Consider the following 14,488-nt stretch of genomic DNA (forward strand, 5'->3'; position numbering starts at 1 on the left):
GTGGATTTCAACTCCTGGAGTTCCCCAGCCAGCATTCACACATCTTCAGGTTGCTAAGGTTGAGGCACGCTCAGACTCTTAAGGCAGGGTAAGGGACGTAAAGTGCTTGGTGGACTTCCTTGGTGTGTGTGTGTGTGTGTGTGTGTGTGTCCCCTTCATTTGCCTACCGTAGGCCATTCAACCGTCTAAAAATCAAAATCCCACCAAATGTGGCAGCGCATTTTTTTTCTTTTTCGGAAAGAAGACCAGACCTGTTAGGAGACAAGAGTCTGCGTGTAACCCTTTAATCGTCATCAGAAAGCTTCATTCCCAAGAGCAGGAATAAATATATTTCTGGAGGGGTTCAGGTGGGGTGGGGGGAAGAGGCAAAAGGCTGGAAAGCAACAACCGAATAAATAAGGAAAAAAATGAGCATTCTTCTCACGCACAAATAAAGGAAGGTTTGGCATGAATATTTACAACTCGGAACTCCGTTCTGTGGTTAGCCAACGGCTTGCAGCGGTTTTCCCGCGATACCTTTGTAACCGCTTGGGACTGAATTCATATTTCCCTCCCCCCACCCCAATTCAGCTGGGTTGGGACTGCAATTCCCATACTCCCCAGCGAGGATAGTTGGATTTGCAGTCCTAACGCTGCTGGAGGTGGATACCAGATTGGGAAGAATCTTTTATGATGAAGTGTTTCTCAACCTTGGCTGTTTTAAGACGGGTGGACTTCAACTCCCGGAATTCTCCCATCTTAAAAGCGAGCAAAGTCAAGAGACACTGCTCTATATAATAAATTCTCTCCAGAAGGACAGAAATTTTTGTTCCTGTTGTTAAAGATGAGGTTAGGCTCCCTTCATCCGCAATCAGATTGGCTTGTGTCTACCCTGCAAATTCCCCCCCAAAATTCATAGCCCTGACACAAACGGCTGTTTGTCCAGCATCATTCTGCTCGATCGATCTAACCCCCCCCCCCAAAAGCCCCACTTAGATTCCCAAGCAGCTGGCTTTTTTTTTTAAGGCAGTTTTCCTTCCTGGTTACCTAAAAAAAAAAAAAAAGGCAGCTTGGGCCCCGAGACTTTCTAGGTTGATCGTGCAAAGTCGAAGATCGTGAGAAAAAAGAAAAGAGCCCAGACTGGGATCAAACGCTCTTTCGGTGTTTCTCACCCAAATAAAAGTAGGGATCCTCCACAGTGGTGGGATTCAGCCAGTTCGCACCAGAACCGGTAGCTTAATCTTTCGTTGCCCAGGCCCAGAACGGACTTCCGGAAACGGCATCCACGCAGAGAACCGATTGTTCGCCAATTTGAACCCCACCACTGATCCTCCAGCCAAAAATGATCTACGGGGAACCTGAGCTGCTAAGGCTGGGAAAGAGCTTCCGGAGTTGATTGGATTCTTTTGAGTATGATCCTGGCTGGAAGACTGGTGGCTCCGATGAAGTGGGCGCGTCCATGTGGCTGTGGCCAATTGTCCTCGCTGAACTATTCTACGTGGTCCCTTTCCGGTCTTACGAGAGGAACCATCTTTGTTTGACTTTGAATAAATGTGTCCCTTAGAGAGAACAGAGATCGGCCTCTTTGCCCACATCGGGTCTGATCCATTTGGAGATCCCTCTGCATTCCGGTTTGTTTGGGGTGGAGAGGCCCAACATGGATTGCACCGAATCTTGCATTCCGGCCAATCAGCCTGGCCTTGTTCTGGACTGGTCCCACGCTTCCTACTCTCACGTGTTGACTTCTGACAGTTGTGTCATTCTCTCCCGCCCGTGTTTGGTGGGGAAACAACGAACAAGGTGGCTATGTAGCTCCTTCAGGCTTTATCCTGCACCGGGATGTGACTTAGGAGTAAATGCTCTGCACTGGGAATAATCTCAAGATAAGCGAGTTTGAGAGATGGGATGTTCGTTCTTTCTTTCTTTTTTCTTTCTTTCTTCTTCTTTTCAAGAAGCAAGTTGCAGGTAAGAGGGCTCTGGTCTGGTGGAATAAAAGGCACTTTCTCTGGAAATCCCAAGCCCCTCCAAGCACTGCTAAGCACCCAAGGGTGAATGGGACCCTCCTTCTCCAGTTGGCCAGGAACAGCCGATAATCCCTCGGAGCACACTTGCATCATTCTCGAGAAGCACTGAAAGAGGCTAGAAACCATGGCCGCCGCCGTGAGTCAGGCATAGCACAGCAGAGTTGTGGACAACACCGTTCCAAGGAGTGGGCTTGCCTTGGTTTGCTTCACTACAACAGCTTATCTAACCCAACAGGCCATCATCCTGGTTTTTGCTCACGTGGAGAGAGAGGGCCTTAGAGCTGATATGGGTCTGAAATACTGTAGGACAGGGGTCCTCAACTGTGGCAACTTTAAGACTTGTGGACTTCAACTCCCAGAATTCCTCAGCCAGCAAAGCTGGCTGAGGAATTCTGGGAGTTGAAGTCCACAAGTCTTAAAGTTGCCACAGTTGAGGACCTCTGCTGTAGGATACAGGAGGGCGAGAGAGAGGTGGTGGGACAGAAGCCCTGCAGTGTTATCAGAACTTACTACCCCTTGTAGGCCAGACTCATGGTTAGAGTCCAAGATGTCCTCCATCAACTGTCCCATCCAGGACCACCCAGTTTCTCGTACACGATGCCTCTCTTCCTGGTTCTCTACACACACGTGCACGGACGCGAGAGAAAAAAATGTTCCCGTTCCTGGACCTAGGGGAGGGAACCTACGTTCCTACAATCCCAGAGACATCTCCTCAACGCTGGGAAAGGGATGGAAGGAGAAGCAAAAGCCAACTTGTTTCCACTTTCTGGTTTTTCTTTCGTTTCAGGAGGCTGAGAGTTTGTGCTTTGGTCCTCGGAAAGAAATCGGACTTCAACAGGGGACCTTGAGAAACGAGAGGTGGAAGGGCGAGGCTCACGCCTATTGAAGCAAGCCTGGGCAAGGAGCCCATACCCACCTCCTCCCACGTTGCCTGGAGAAAGCATTTCGTAGCTGTTGCCTTCCACCCCGCAATCCCTACCTCTAAATGCCTTTTTTCTTTTTTTCGGGCCCCTGAAGGATGTGCAAGATGGGGACGACCATTCTGGACAGAGAACCTTTTATTTTCAACACTACTGCTGGCCTCCTCCCATTTCTGACCTAGGGAACAGCACTTAGGACTTCCTTGGGGGGGGGGGGGAATCTGGAAACCTGGTGGAGAATGCCCCAGATCCAGCCAAAGTCTTATCTCACTTAAGGTGCTGTGAGGAATTGGTTGTGGACAGCTTCTTCCTTCCAAAGCACCGAGTGCAGGAATGGGTGTTGAGATGAGGTTGGGCGGGAATGGGGGGCAACTCCAGCGTTGGGGGGCACCCCACTTCTTCTCCCCACCGCTCAACTGGGGAGCTGCGAGGGTCAAGGAGGGCCTGGCCACCTTTGCACACGTACATACACACCCCTCCCGTAGGGAGGAGAGGGGTAAAGATAACGCGCCGGTTCTGTATCGCGGGGTTCAAAACTCTGCCCGTCCTTATCCTGCTTCTGTTTCCAGGGTGGCATCCCCAGGCCTTTTGTGAGAGTACTGAGATGTAGAGATGGAGGGGGGGGGGAGTGCGTGGCTTGCTCCCCCCCCCCTTTTGGCAGTGACTGTGCTGCAACAAGGAAGGAAAAAGGGGCTTTTTTTTCTTCCCCAAATCTTAAAAAGCGGTGTTTGAGCCTCGCCAACCAGCTGGTCCATGCCTTGCAGAGTGCCACCCCCTCCCCACAGAGGTCTCAATGGTCAATCTGATGGCACCTTCCTCCCCCCACCCCTTCCACAGAAGCAGTCCTGGGAGCCCATCTGCTTTCCCCGCAACGCCAGCCTTCGCGGACTGCATCCTCTCCCCGCTCGTTCCCTTACACCCTTTCGGCTGCCATCTTGGACCTTCGGCCCCCACCACCACCGCCGCCACCATCATCGACCCATTCAAACGTTCCCTCAGCTGCCCGAACCAGGTAGTGAGCCCCCGTTTCCGTAAGACCAGACTTAATTTTGGGGAAGGGGGGGGGGTTGAACGGGCTTCTGCCCCTTTCTACCGGGGTCCGCAGTTTCTCCCCGAACGGTGTCGGATTGTCCGTTTACGTAGACTTTCCGGATGGACATCCTGGTCGGGAGGTGTCTGCAAAGGGGAACGGCTAAGAGGCAGCCTCGTTTTGTCCACAGCACAGCCTCCTCCACCCCACCCCGCCCCTCCAAGGGTTTCCTGGGCAATGTCAGGTGCCCGCGTTGGCATTAGCCAAGATTGGCAAAGTCAGTGGGCCCGCAGCGTTCCCTTCAGGTGTTTAAACCAGGTGGCACCTCCTTGCTGCCGTTGAAACTTTGGGAGACGGGAAAAGATCCGGGGTGAGGGGTGTCCGACTGCGGTTCGATCCTGTGGGCACAGGGGCTATAGCACGCCCTCCATGAAGCCTGTGTCCAGGTGCTGGATGAGTACCCGGATGAAGGACATTTCTTTGCGGGTGTTTTCAAAAATAATCCGTGGGTCGTCCGACTGGCAGCGTAGGCAGTTGGGGGCCATCACCATGGCGAGGTTGTTGACGTCCATCTTGGTGATGGCCACGTTGCCCGGCTGCACAAACACCTAGTGAGGGAGAAGAACGGAAGAGGTGTGGGTTACTCTGTAGGGCACAGCACGCAGCTGATAAAACTCGATATATTACGAAAAGCCTTGTACTCGCAAGCTTTAACTGGACAAATCGGTGCACCGTAGAGCAACGGAATCAGAATAGAGCTGGAAGGGACCTTGGAGGTCTTCTAGTCCAGCCTCCTGCTCAAGCAGGAGATTCTATACCAGTGGTTCTCAGCCTTTTTAATGCCGTGACCCCCAACCGGTCGTAAGTCGAGGACTACTCAACTGGTGCAGCACCATTTGCAGAATGGGACTTTTGGCGGGCTCAGCAGGGCAGAGACAGCCTAGACAATTCCTATTGGCTTTGGAAAGCCAATAGAATTAGACTCTATTCAAGAGAGTCTATTCTATTGGCTTTCAAAAGCCAAGAGAATAAAAGGGAGTGGCACAGCTAAGGAAAAGGGGAAAAAAATGGCGGACTGCGTTGTTTGGCGACCCCCGTGAAATGGTCATTCGACCCCAAATGGGGTCCCAACCCACAGGTTGAGAACCACTGTTCTATACCGTTTCAGACAACTGGCTGTCCAGTCTCTTCTTAAAAGCCTCCAGTGATGGAGCCCCCACAACTTCTGGTGGCAAGCTGTTCCACTGGTTAATTGTCCTGACTGTAAACGAAGTTTCTCCTTAATTCCAGGTTGCTTCTCTCCTTGATTAGTTTCCATCCGTTGTTTCTGGCCCAGCCTTCAGGCGCTTTGGAGAAGAGCTTGACTCCCTTTTCTTTGTGGCAGCTCCTCAAAACAGTTTTTGAACCACGTTACTCCCAAATGGATACAGAATGCATCCAAAATCCAGGTAGCTTATGAATTCCCATGTAACTGAAATTTGGCAGCACTTTATGACATTAACATGGTCATAAAACAGTTTTATGACATAACATAAAACGCCTTGAAGCATTTCCTGTGCTGATGTTTGACTGTGCTATGCAGTTCAAGGTGAGCTGTTTTCAAGGCAAATACATTTCTGAACATATCCCAACTTTTCCAGGGAAGGAAAGGACATTAGAAACTCTGTTGATATTCTACACCAGTGGTTCTCAACCTTTTTAATGCCGCGACCCCAAGCGGTCATAAGTCGAGGACTACTCAACCGGTCGTAAGTCAAGGACTACTCAACTGGTGCAGCACCGTTGGCAGAATGGGACTTTTGGCGGGCTCAGCAGGGCAGAGACAGCCTGGACAATTCCTATTGGCTTTGGAAAGCCAATAGAATTACACTTTATTCAAGAGAGTCTATTCTATTGGCTTTCAAAAGCCAATAGAATAAAAGGGAGTAGCACAGCTAAGGAAAAGGGGGGGGGGGGGAAATGGCAGACTGCGTTGTTTGGCGACCCCCGTGAAATGGTCGTTCGACCCCAAATGGGGTCCCGACCCACAGGTTGAGAACCACTGTTCTACAACAAAGGCATGATAAGTTGGAGAAAATTTGAACTTTGTTTAATGCAGCGGTTCTCAACCTGTGGGTCGGGACCCCATTTGGGGTCGAACGACCATTTCACGGGGGTCGCCAAACAACACAGTCCGCCATTTTTTCCCCCCTTTTCCTTAGCTGTGCTACTCCCTTTTATTCTCTTGGCTTTTGAAAGCCAATAGAATAGACTCTCTTGAATAGAGTCTAATTCTATTGGCTTTCCAAAGCCAATAGGAATTGTCCAGGCTGTCTCTGCCCTGCTGAGCCCTCCAAAAGTCCCATTCTGCCAACGGTGCTGCACCAGTTGAATAGTCCTCGACTTACGACCGGTTGAGTAGTCCTCAACTTACGACCGGTTGGGGGGTCACGGCATTAAAAAGGTTGTGAACCACTGGTGTAGGTGGAGAAAGCCAGACCAACCCCATCCCTCTAGGCACGACAGGTTTGCAGGAGGCACGTTTGGGATCACGCTTACGTTCCAGGTGTGCGTTCTCAGCCCAGGTGTGGTCAAGGGGACACGCCCCCCACCCCCCGCACGCTGGACTCTTGGCGCTGCCTTACCTGGAGGAAGCGGATGAGGTAGCAAAGCACCATCTTGTTGATCCTCGGCAGGGAGTGGATGACGGCGATGGCAGCTTCAGGATTCTCGTAGTGGGTGATGCACTGTTCGTAAAAATCGTGCGGGATCAGGGGCTCCTCAAGTTCACGATACCAGAGCTTCAGCAAGGAGGCTGCAAGGAGAAAAGTCAGGAGTCAGAAAGATCCCAGGAGAATAAACCAGAAACTTTCCTTCTGGGTCTAACGGGAAAAAGACTTCGGGGGGGGGGGGATAATTTGAAACTCTGATTTTATATATTCCACATGTGGCCTTGCCAAGGCATTGTAAAGTGGAAGTATTAATACCACTTTACAAGACCTTGGTAAGGCCACACTTGGAATCCTGGATCCAGTTTTGGTCACCACGATATAAAAAAGATGCTGAGACTCTAGAAAGAGTACAAAGAAGAGCAACAAAGATGATTAGGGGACTGGAGGCTAAAACATATAAGGAACGGTTGCTAGAATTGGGTATGTCTAGTTTAATGAAGAGGAGGGGGGGGACATGATAGCAGTGTTCCAATATCCCAGGGGCTGCCCCAGAGAAGAGGGAGTCAAGCTATTCTCCAAAGGGCCTGAAGGCAGGACAAGAAGCAACGGGTGGAAACTAATCAAGGAGAGAAGCAACCTAGAACTAAGGAGAAACTTCCAAACAGTGAGGACAATTAACCAGTGGAACAACCTGCCTCCAGAAGCGGTGAAGGCTCCAACACTGGAAGTTTTTAAGAAGAGACTGTGTAAGGACCCACCCCACTTTGCATCTTAAGAAGACAGAACTCTTGGAATAATTCTTCCAACAGGAATCCTTTATTAAGAGAAAATGGTTGCAGGCATGCTAGACAGGACTTGGGGTTCAAGCTCTTCCATTCAAGGTTTTAAGGGGTTCCCCAGTAGTCCCACCCAATCAACCCCCCTTCCAGTGATAGTTTCAAGTATCACAATTCCACCCCCTTTCTTCTTTCTTCCGTCTGGATGGAGACTTCAGATAACTACATGAAAGGCAAATACCCTCCTTTGGTATGCTAACACTTCAAAGAGCTGAATTCAGCATTCAGCTCTTTGAAGTGTACTGAAGGAAGTGAGGGCCATAAAGCCCCTTTGTTCTCCCCCTTCTCTCCCTCTTATGGCAGAATCCAAAGATGGCAGAATTGGGAGTTTCTATATTTGATAATTAAAGATGAAATATAATTGGATTCTGACAGACTGGACAGCCATTTGTCCGAAATGGTATAGGATTACCTGCCTGAGCAGGGGGTTGGACTAGATGACCTCCAAGGTCCCTTCCAACTTTATTATTATTATCATTATCATTATCATCATTATCATTATTATTATATTCCTATTATTATATTATATCATCATCATCATTATTATTATTATATGTCGACGGCAGCAAGATTGCTCTGAGCACAAAAGGGGAAGGCTGTTTTGATTCCAACCCTGGACGAAGGGCTACGAAACCTGACAGAATTGGCAGAGAGAGCTAAACTGAGAGTTTTGATAAAAAATATATCAGTGCTTTTGTTTCTGCTTGGAAACCGCTTCTGGACTTTGTGCTCGTGGTGGGGAGAAAAAAAGGATACTTTGATTTTGGGTTTTATGGGTCAGATTGATTGGTCAATATGGAAATGGCTAGTTCATAGTGCTATGTAGAGTTGAGGTTGGATGTTAATGCCTTCTTTTACTGGAACAGAGGGAGTCGGACGTCAACACTATTTTTTTTCTTTTTCCCTGCTTTTTCCACACTTCTCTTTTTCCCCTTTCCCTTTCTTTTGTTCCCTATTATTTGCTTTTGTGTTTTTGTATTTTATAAGTGAATAAAATAAAAACATATATATATATATATATACACACACACACACACACACACACACACACACACAAGCATATAGACAGACAGACAGATAGACAGACTGACACACAAACACAAAAATACTATATATGTGTGTATATTAAAGTATAAATAGGTACAATGAGATAGATAGATAGATAGATAGATAGATAGATAGATAGATAGATAGATAGATAGATAGATAGATAGATAGATCCAATTTTACGTGGGAGAAAACCCGAATAACCAAAGACCTACATAGATAGATAGATAGATAGATAGATAGATAGATAGATAGATAGATAGATAGATAAACACACACACACAAACACACAAAAATACTATATATGTGTGTGTGTGTGTATTAACGTGTAAATGGGCACAATGAGATAGGTAGGTAGGTAGGTAGGTAAATATAGAGACAGACAGACACATATGGATAAATGGATGGATGGATGGATGGATGGACGGGCAGACGGACAGACAGACAGATAGATATTCTGGTTCATTTGTTTAATTTGAGTTCATTGTAACCATGGATACCATGGATTGAGTGAACTCTTTAAGTCAGTACAGACAGTCCTTGACTTACGGCCAAGTTGAGCCCAAAATTCCTATTGTTAAGCCTCGTTGCAGTATCCCCAAGGATCACGTGATCCAAATCCGGGCGCTTGGCAACTGACTCATAGTTATGACGGTCGCAGCGTCCCCAGGGTTATGGGATCAAAATCCGGGCCCTTGGCAACCGGCTCGTATTTATGAAGGTTGCGACCTTTTCACCAAGCCAAGCCAATGGGGGGGGGGAATCCAGGTTCAGTGTGATTAATTCAACCACTACAGCGATTCGCTTAACGACCGTGGCAAGGGAGGTCATAAAACGGGGCAAAACTCACTTAAAGACCGTCTGTTGAGCCTGGGCTCAATTCTGGTCGTTAAGTCGAGCAATTACCTGCGTCGGGGAAAAAAAAATACATATTAACCAATATTTCCCGCCCGTATTACCCGCAGGGTATATATTCAGTCGGTTTAGGAATTAAATAAGAGGGCTGTGCCTTTTCCTGTATCTTTTATACCAGTTTATAAGCCAAAAGGGGGTGGGGGGTGGGAAATTGTTCCCCTTATTTAAGGGAGTCAACCTCCCCCCCCCCAAAAACGGCTTCTCCATCCCTGCCCAGGGGCAGATCCTGCTGGAGGAGGAGAAAGACCAACAAGTCCTACGGAGAATGTCCTTCCACGGTGGTCACCCTCACCGGGAACGTGGGGGTCTTCTAAGCCGGTGGGAATTTTCCACTGATCCACCTGCAGTTTGAGGGCGTTGACTTCGTCAATGTCTCCAGGAACTCTGCGGAAAAGAAGAAAGGAATTCCTCAGAGAAATGAAGACACGTCAGGCCAAGGTCTCACTTCTCCTAGCCAGGAAGACACCCCGGCCGGTCTTCTTCACACACCCTGCGCCCCCCCCCCTGTGTCTGTGCTATTCTCCAAAGCGCCTGAAGGCAGGACAAGAAGCAACGTATGGAAACTCATCAAGGAGAGAAGCAACCTAGAACTAAGGAGAAACTTCCTGACAGTGAGGACAATTAACCAGTGGAACAACCTGCCTCCAGAAGCGGTGAATGCTCCAACACTGGAAGTTTTTAAGAAGAGACTGGACAGCCATTTGTCCGAAATGGTGTAGGGTTTCCTGCCTGAGCAGGGGGTTGGACTAGATGACCTCCAAGGTCCCTTCCAACTTTTTATTAAGTATCCTTAGACTTAAAACAGTTCATCTAGTGACGGTTCAAAGTTATTAATAATAACAATAATGATAATAATTAATAATGATAACAATAATTGATAATAGTAATAATTGTTAATAATAATTAATAACAAACAATAATAATAACCATAACCATAATAATAACAGTAACAACAATAATAGTAAGCTGCTGCAAGAAGATTGCACAGACTGACTACAAGCAGCGGCATGACAAAGTAGCAACAATGGTGCATTGGAAGATTTGCAAAAAATATCATTTGCTTGTAAGCAAGAACTGGTGGGATCATAAAATAGAGAGAGTCATAGAAAATGATAAAATTAAACTGCTCTGGGATTTCAGAATTCAAACAGACAAGCACCTGCAACACCCCGGACTTAACAATTGTTGATAAGAAAGACAAAAAAGTCTGGATAGTGGACGTGGCAGTGCCTGGAGACAGCAGAACAGACGAGAAAGAACTGGAGAAGATAACAAAATACAAAGACCTACAAATAGAAATAGAAAGACTGTGGCAAAGGCAAGCAAGGGTAGTACCAATAGTAATAGGCGCCTTGGGTGCAATCCCAAAACAACTGGAGCACCACTTGAACACAATCATCGGCATTGACAAATTCGCTATTAGTCAATTGCAAAAGGCGGCCTTACTAGGAACTACTTCCATCCTGCGACGATATCTGTAATACCATCAAACATCCACATCTACCTATCCCAGGTCCTGGGTAAGGACTCGATAGGAGACAAAATGCCAAATCCAGTCTGAACATCTGGCTGACTGTGTGATGATCGATAATAATAATAATAATAGGAACTGCTTCCATCCTGCGACGATATCTGTAATACCATCAAACATCCACATCTGCCTATCCCAGGTCCTGGGTAAGGACTCGATAGGTAGACAAAATGCCAAATCCAGTCTGAACATCTGGCTGACTGTGCGATGATCGATAATAATAATAATAATCTGGAGTTAAGGAATTAGAATTGAAAAAAAAAGAGGTGGAAGAAATGAGAAAGAAACAGAAAGGGCTGAATAATTACCTGAAGATGCCTTCGGTCTGGTCTCCGTTGAGCGCCAGGACCTCTTCCGACAGCCTGGTCTGCACCCACGGGAGCTGGCTGTCTGGGTACCTCTCCTTCTGCATGTTCATGATTTCTTGCAGGGAGCTTCCAAACATGGATGGGTTGAAGACGGCGTTCTTGGCATGGCGGATCTCCTCGATGTTCGGCTTCTTCAGACCCTGCAGGAAGGAGCACATGGGGGACACGCACAGCATGAATTGGATGTCACCAAGCTCAGGTGGGACGGATCTCCGAGGATCTGGGGCACGGTCACGAACAACGCCGACACCAACACCGTTACCGACCCACCCACCCACCCAAGGAGCTGAGGAACTAGATCAGGGGTGTCAAACTCAATTTCATTGAGGACCACATCAGCATTGTGGTTGTCCTGGGGGGGGAGGGGTAGGTGTGGCCAAGGTGGGCATGGCCTACTTGGTGGGCATAGATGGAGTGGGTGTGGCCTACTGGGTGGCCGTGGCCAGCTCTACATCGTTCACGTCAAGGGTGCCTGTGGGGGCCTGGGCAGGAGTGGGATAGATCTGAGGGTCTCTGGCAGAAGGAGGTGGGACCAGGGCAAGTGCAAAGGCATGGTCCACTGAAGGAGCCTCACTGCCTGCTGAAACCCCTCCCTGGAGCCCATCAAGCCGGATAGGTGAAGTAGGCGAGGGCCATTTGCTGGCCACTTCCAGGCGATGGTGCATTTCTTCATTCCTCACAAAGGGTGACATCTCCCCAGCGCGCACCCAGGGGGTGGGACCGATGCGGCAGGGGCTGGTTCCTCGCTGTTTCCAAACGGCCTTGTGGAGCTAAGACTGACTGCGTTTCAGCATAGATGGCCACCACAAAATTGTACATTGGCTCCCGGGCGGCTGGGGCCAAGGCAGCGGGGGCCATTCCGTCACTGTTTCCAGGATGGCTTCGCGGGCCACATGAAACCATGTCGCGGGCCACATCCGGCCCCCGGGCCTTGTGTTTGACATGTCTGAACTAGATCTCCAGGGCGGGCGGACCGACGACGGACAGAAGGATCGGGATGTGTTCAGAAGAAGTATGCATTTATGCGTGGATTGAGGCTGGGCACTAGTCACACCAACATTCCTGCAGAGATCAAGTTGGCCCCCACCTTGACCCTCTTTCCCAAGGCCCTGGTTCCTCCCAAGGTCCTGGGCAACCCAGAGTGGGAGGGAGCCCATCCAGTGGTTCCTTTGATTAATTGCTGTCGTCAGGGTGGTGAGGAGTTACTGGTATTGATCACTTATTTATTTATTTATTTATTTATGAGACTTATATACCGCTTTAAGTGCAAGCACTCTCTAAGCGGTGTACACCAGTAAGCAATGTATATATATATATATTTACATTGCCCCCAACAATCTGGGTCCTCATTTTACCTACCCCGGAAGGATGGAAGGCTGAGTCAACCTTGAGCCGGTGAGATTTGAACCGCTGACTTGCTGAACACAGTCAGCTAAAGTGGCCTGCAGTACTGCACTCAGCTCACTTGATATTAGATTTTTTTTTTTAAATCTTTGCAAGCCACCTGGAGTCATAGAGAGTAAGCTGAGCGGCTATATGAATTTTCCTAAACAAACAAACCTTTTGACAAACCCACGAGGGCGTCTTCGGAAACCAGGATCCAGCCTCAAACCATAATGTTCCCAGCCAACTTTTAACCCCGTCTCATCTCTCTGGGGTGTGTGTGTGTGTGTGGAAACAAAGCATTTTGCACTGCAATCCAGATGTTGGCCACAGAGAGGCACCCTGACTCCAGCATGGGTGGCCAAAGGCGATGGCCACAAGACTTAAGAAGTGGCTGAATGGGCTGCCCGCCCGCCCGCCCCCCCATGGGCAAAGGGAAACACCCAAGGATGTCACATTGTGCTTCAGTGTGACTTTGGTGGAGAACGGCCGAGAGCCATCCCCATCGGCTGGGAAGCAGCCCATTAACCAGAGGCCACAGCCCATTAACCACCTTCCTCGTCAGAAGGTCATCAGCTCAAATGAGTAGGAGATAAAAGGTGGTGGAGAAGATAGAAGGGGTTTAAGAAGAAGAAAGAGCATGTCAAACTTTGTGATGGATTGACATGGTACAATGCCAAGAAGCCAGAACTTTCTGCGCTGGCTTTGCTCTCCCTCAAATCCAGAGGTCCACAACCAATGGGCCGTGGCCTCTTGGACACCGGGCCGCGTGAGTGGCTGGTTAGCGTGCGCGCGCTCAACCGCCCCTTGTGCCAGCGGTAGCTGAGCCCCGAGTCAGAAATTAGGAAAGGCATATTATTTAGGATGAGCAAAGAATACAATTCAGCGCCGGACAATCCCAGCAATCCAGGAGGAGGGAGGGGGAGTTTCTTACACAAATCCCACTAACGCAAGAGTTGGATGCCCCGGGGTCTTCTGGGCTCAGGCGCAACTCTTTGTGGATGCCAAGGACTGGCATCGGAGCCCACCGAGACCCTCGGAGGTTCACATGCAATTCCTTTCATGCGAGCATGGGGTGTTGCCCAGGTTTGCATGTGTGAGCGTGGAGGGGTGAATGGCAGACGGGGGGGGGGGCTTGCCTGGGAGAAGCCTGAAGCAGAACCTTTTGAGCCTATCCATCATCGTCTGTCTGTCTGTCCACCTGCCTATATCTGTGTCTCTCTCTGTCTATCCATCCATCCATCCATCCATCCATCCATCCATCCATCCATCATCTTATCTACCTATCTCCGTACTTACCTGTCCTTCCATCTCTTATCTATCTACATCCGTCCATCCATCTATCTACATACATACCTACCCATCCCTCCCTCCCTTATCTACCTATTTACCTACCTATCTACCTATCCATCTCCATCCATATCTATCTATCTATCTATCTATCTATCCATCCATCCCTATCTATCTATCTATCTCATTCATCCATCCATATCTATCTATCTATCTATCTATCTATCTCATTCATCTATCCATCCAACCATATCTATCTATCTATCTATCTATCTATCTATCTATCTATCTATCTATCTACCTACCTCTATTCATCTATCCATCCATATCTATCTATCTATCCATCTATCCATCCATCTTATCTACATACATACCTACCCATCCCTCCCATCTACCTATTTTACCTACCTATCTATCCATCCATATCTATCTATCTATCTATCTATCTATCTATCTATCTATCTATCTATCTATCTATCTATCCATCCATCCATCTCCATCCATATCTATCTAT

General features: G+C 48.4%; 1 protein-coding gene across 3 annotated transcripts in view; it reads right to left on the bottom strand.

Annotated features, from left to right (window-relative positions):
• Window positions 1–268: 268 nt before the first annotated feature.
• The window catches only part of ARHGAP39 (Rho GTPase activating protein 39), a 142,645-nt gene continuing 128,425 nt past the window's right edge, over window positions 269–14,488 (bottom strand). For 2 of the 3 annotated variants that reach the window (XM_039364909.1, XM_039364908.1), the window contains 4 exons: window positions 11,242–11,441; window positions 9,695–9,786; window positions 6,578–6,747; window positions 269–4,561 (listed from right to left, as the gene is read on the bottom strand). In XM_039364909.1, the coding sequence (XP_039220843.1) occupies window positions 4,367–4,561; window positions 6,578–6,747; window positions 9,695–9,786; window positions 11,242–11,441 (657 nt within the window). In that variant the 3' untranslated portion in view covers window positions 269–4,366. Of the gene's footprint in view, window positions 4,562–6,577; window positions 6,748–9,694; window positions 9,787–11,241; window positions 11,442–14,488 lie in introns of those variants that run through there. The other variant, XR_005559333.1, reaches the window with a different exon arrangement.

Source organism: Crotalus tigris, unplaced genomic scaffold, assembly GCF_016545835.1.
Source record: "Crotalus tigris isolate CLP2741 ecotype Arizona unplaced genomic scaffold, ASM1654583v1 scf7180000019926.259901, whole genome shotgun sequence".
Classification (NCBI taxonomy): domain Eukaryota; kingdom Metazoa; phylum Chordata; class Lepidosauria; order Squamata; family Viperidae; genus Crotalus; species Crotalus tigris.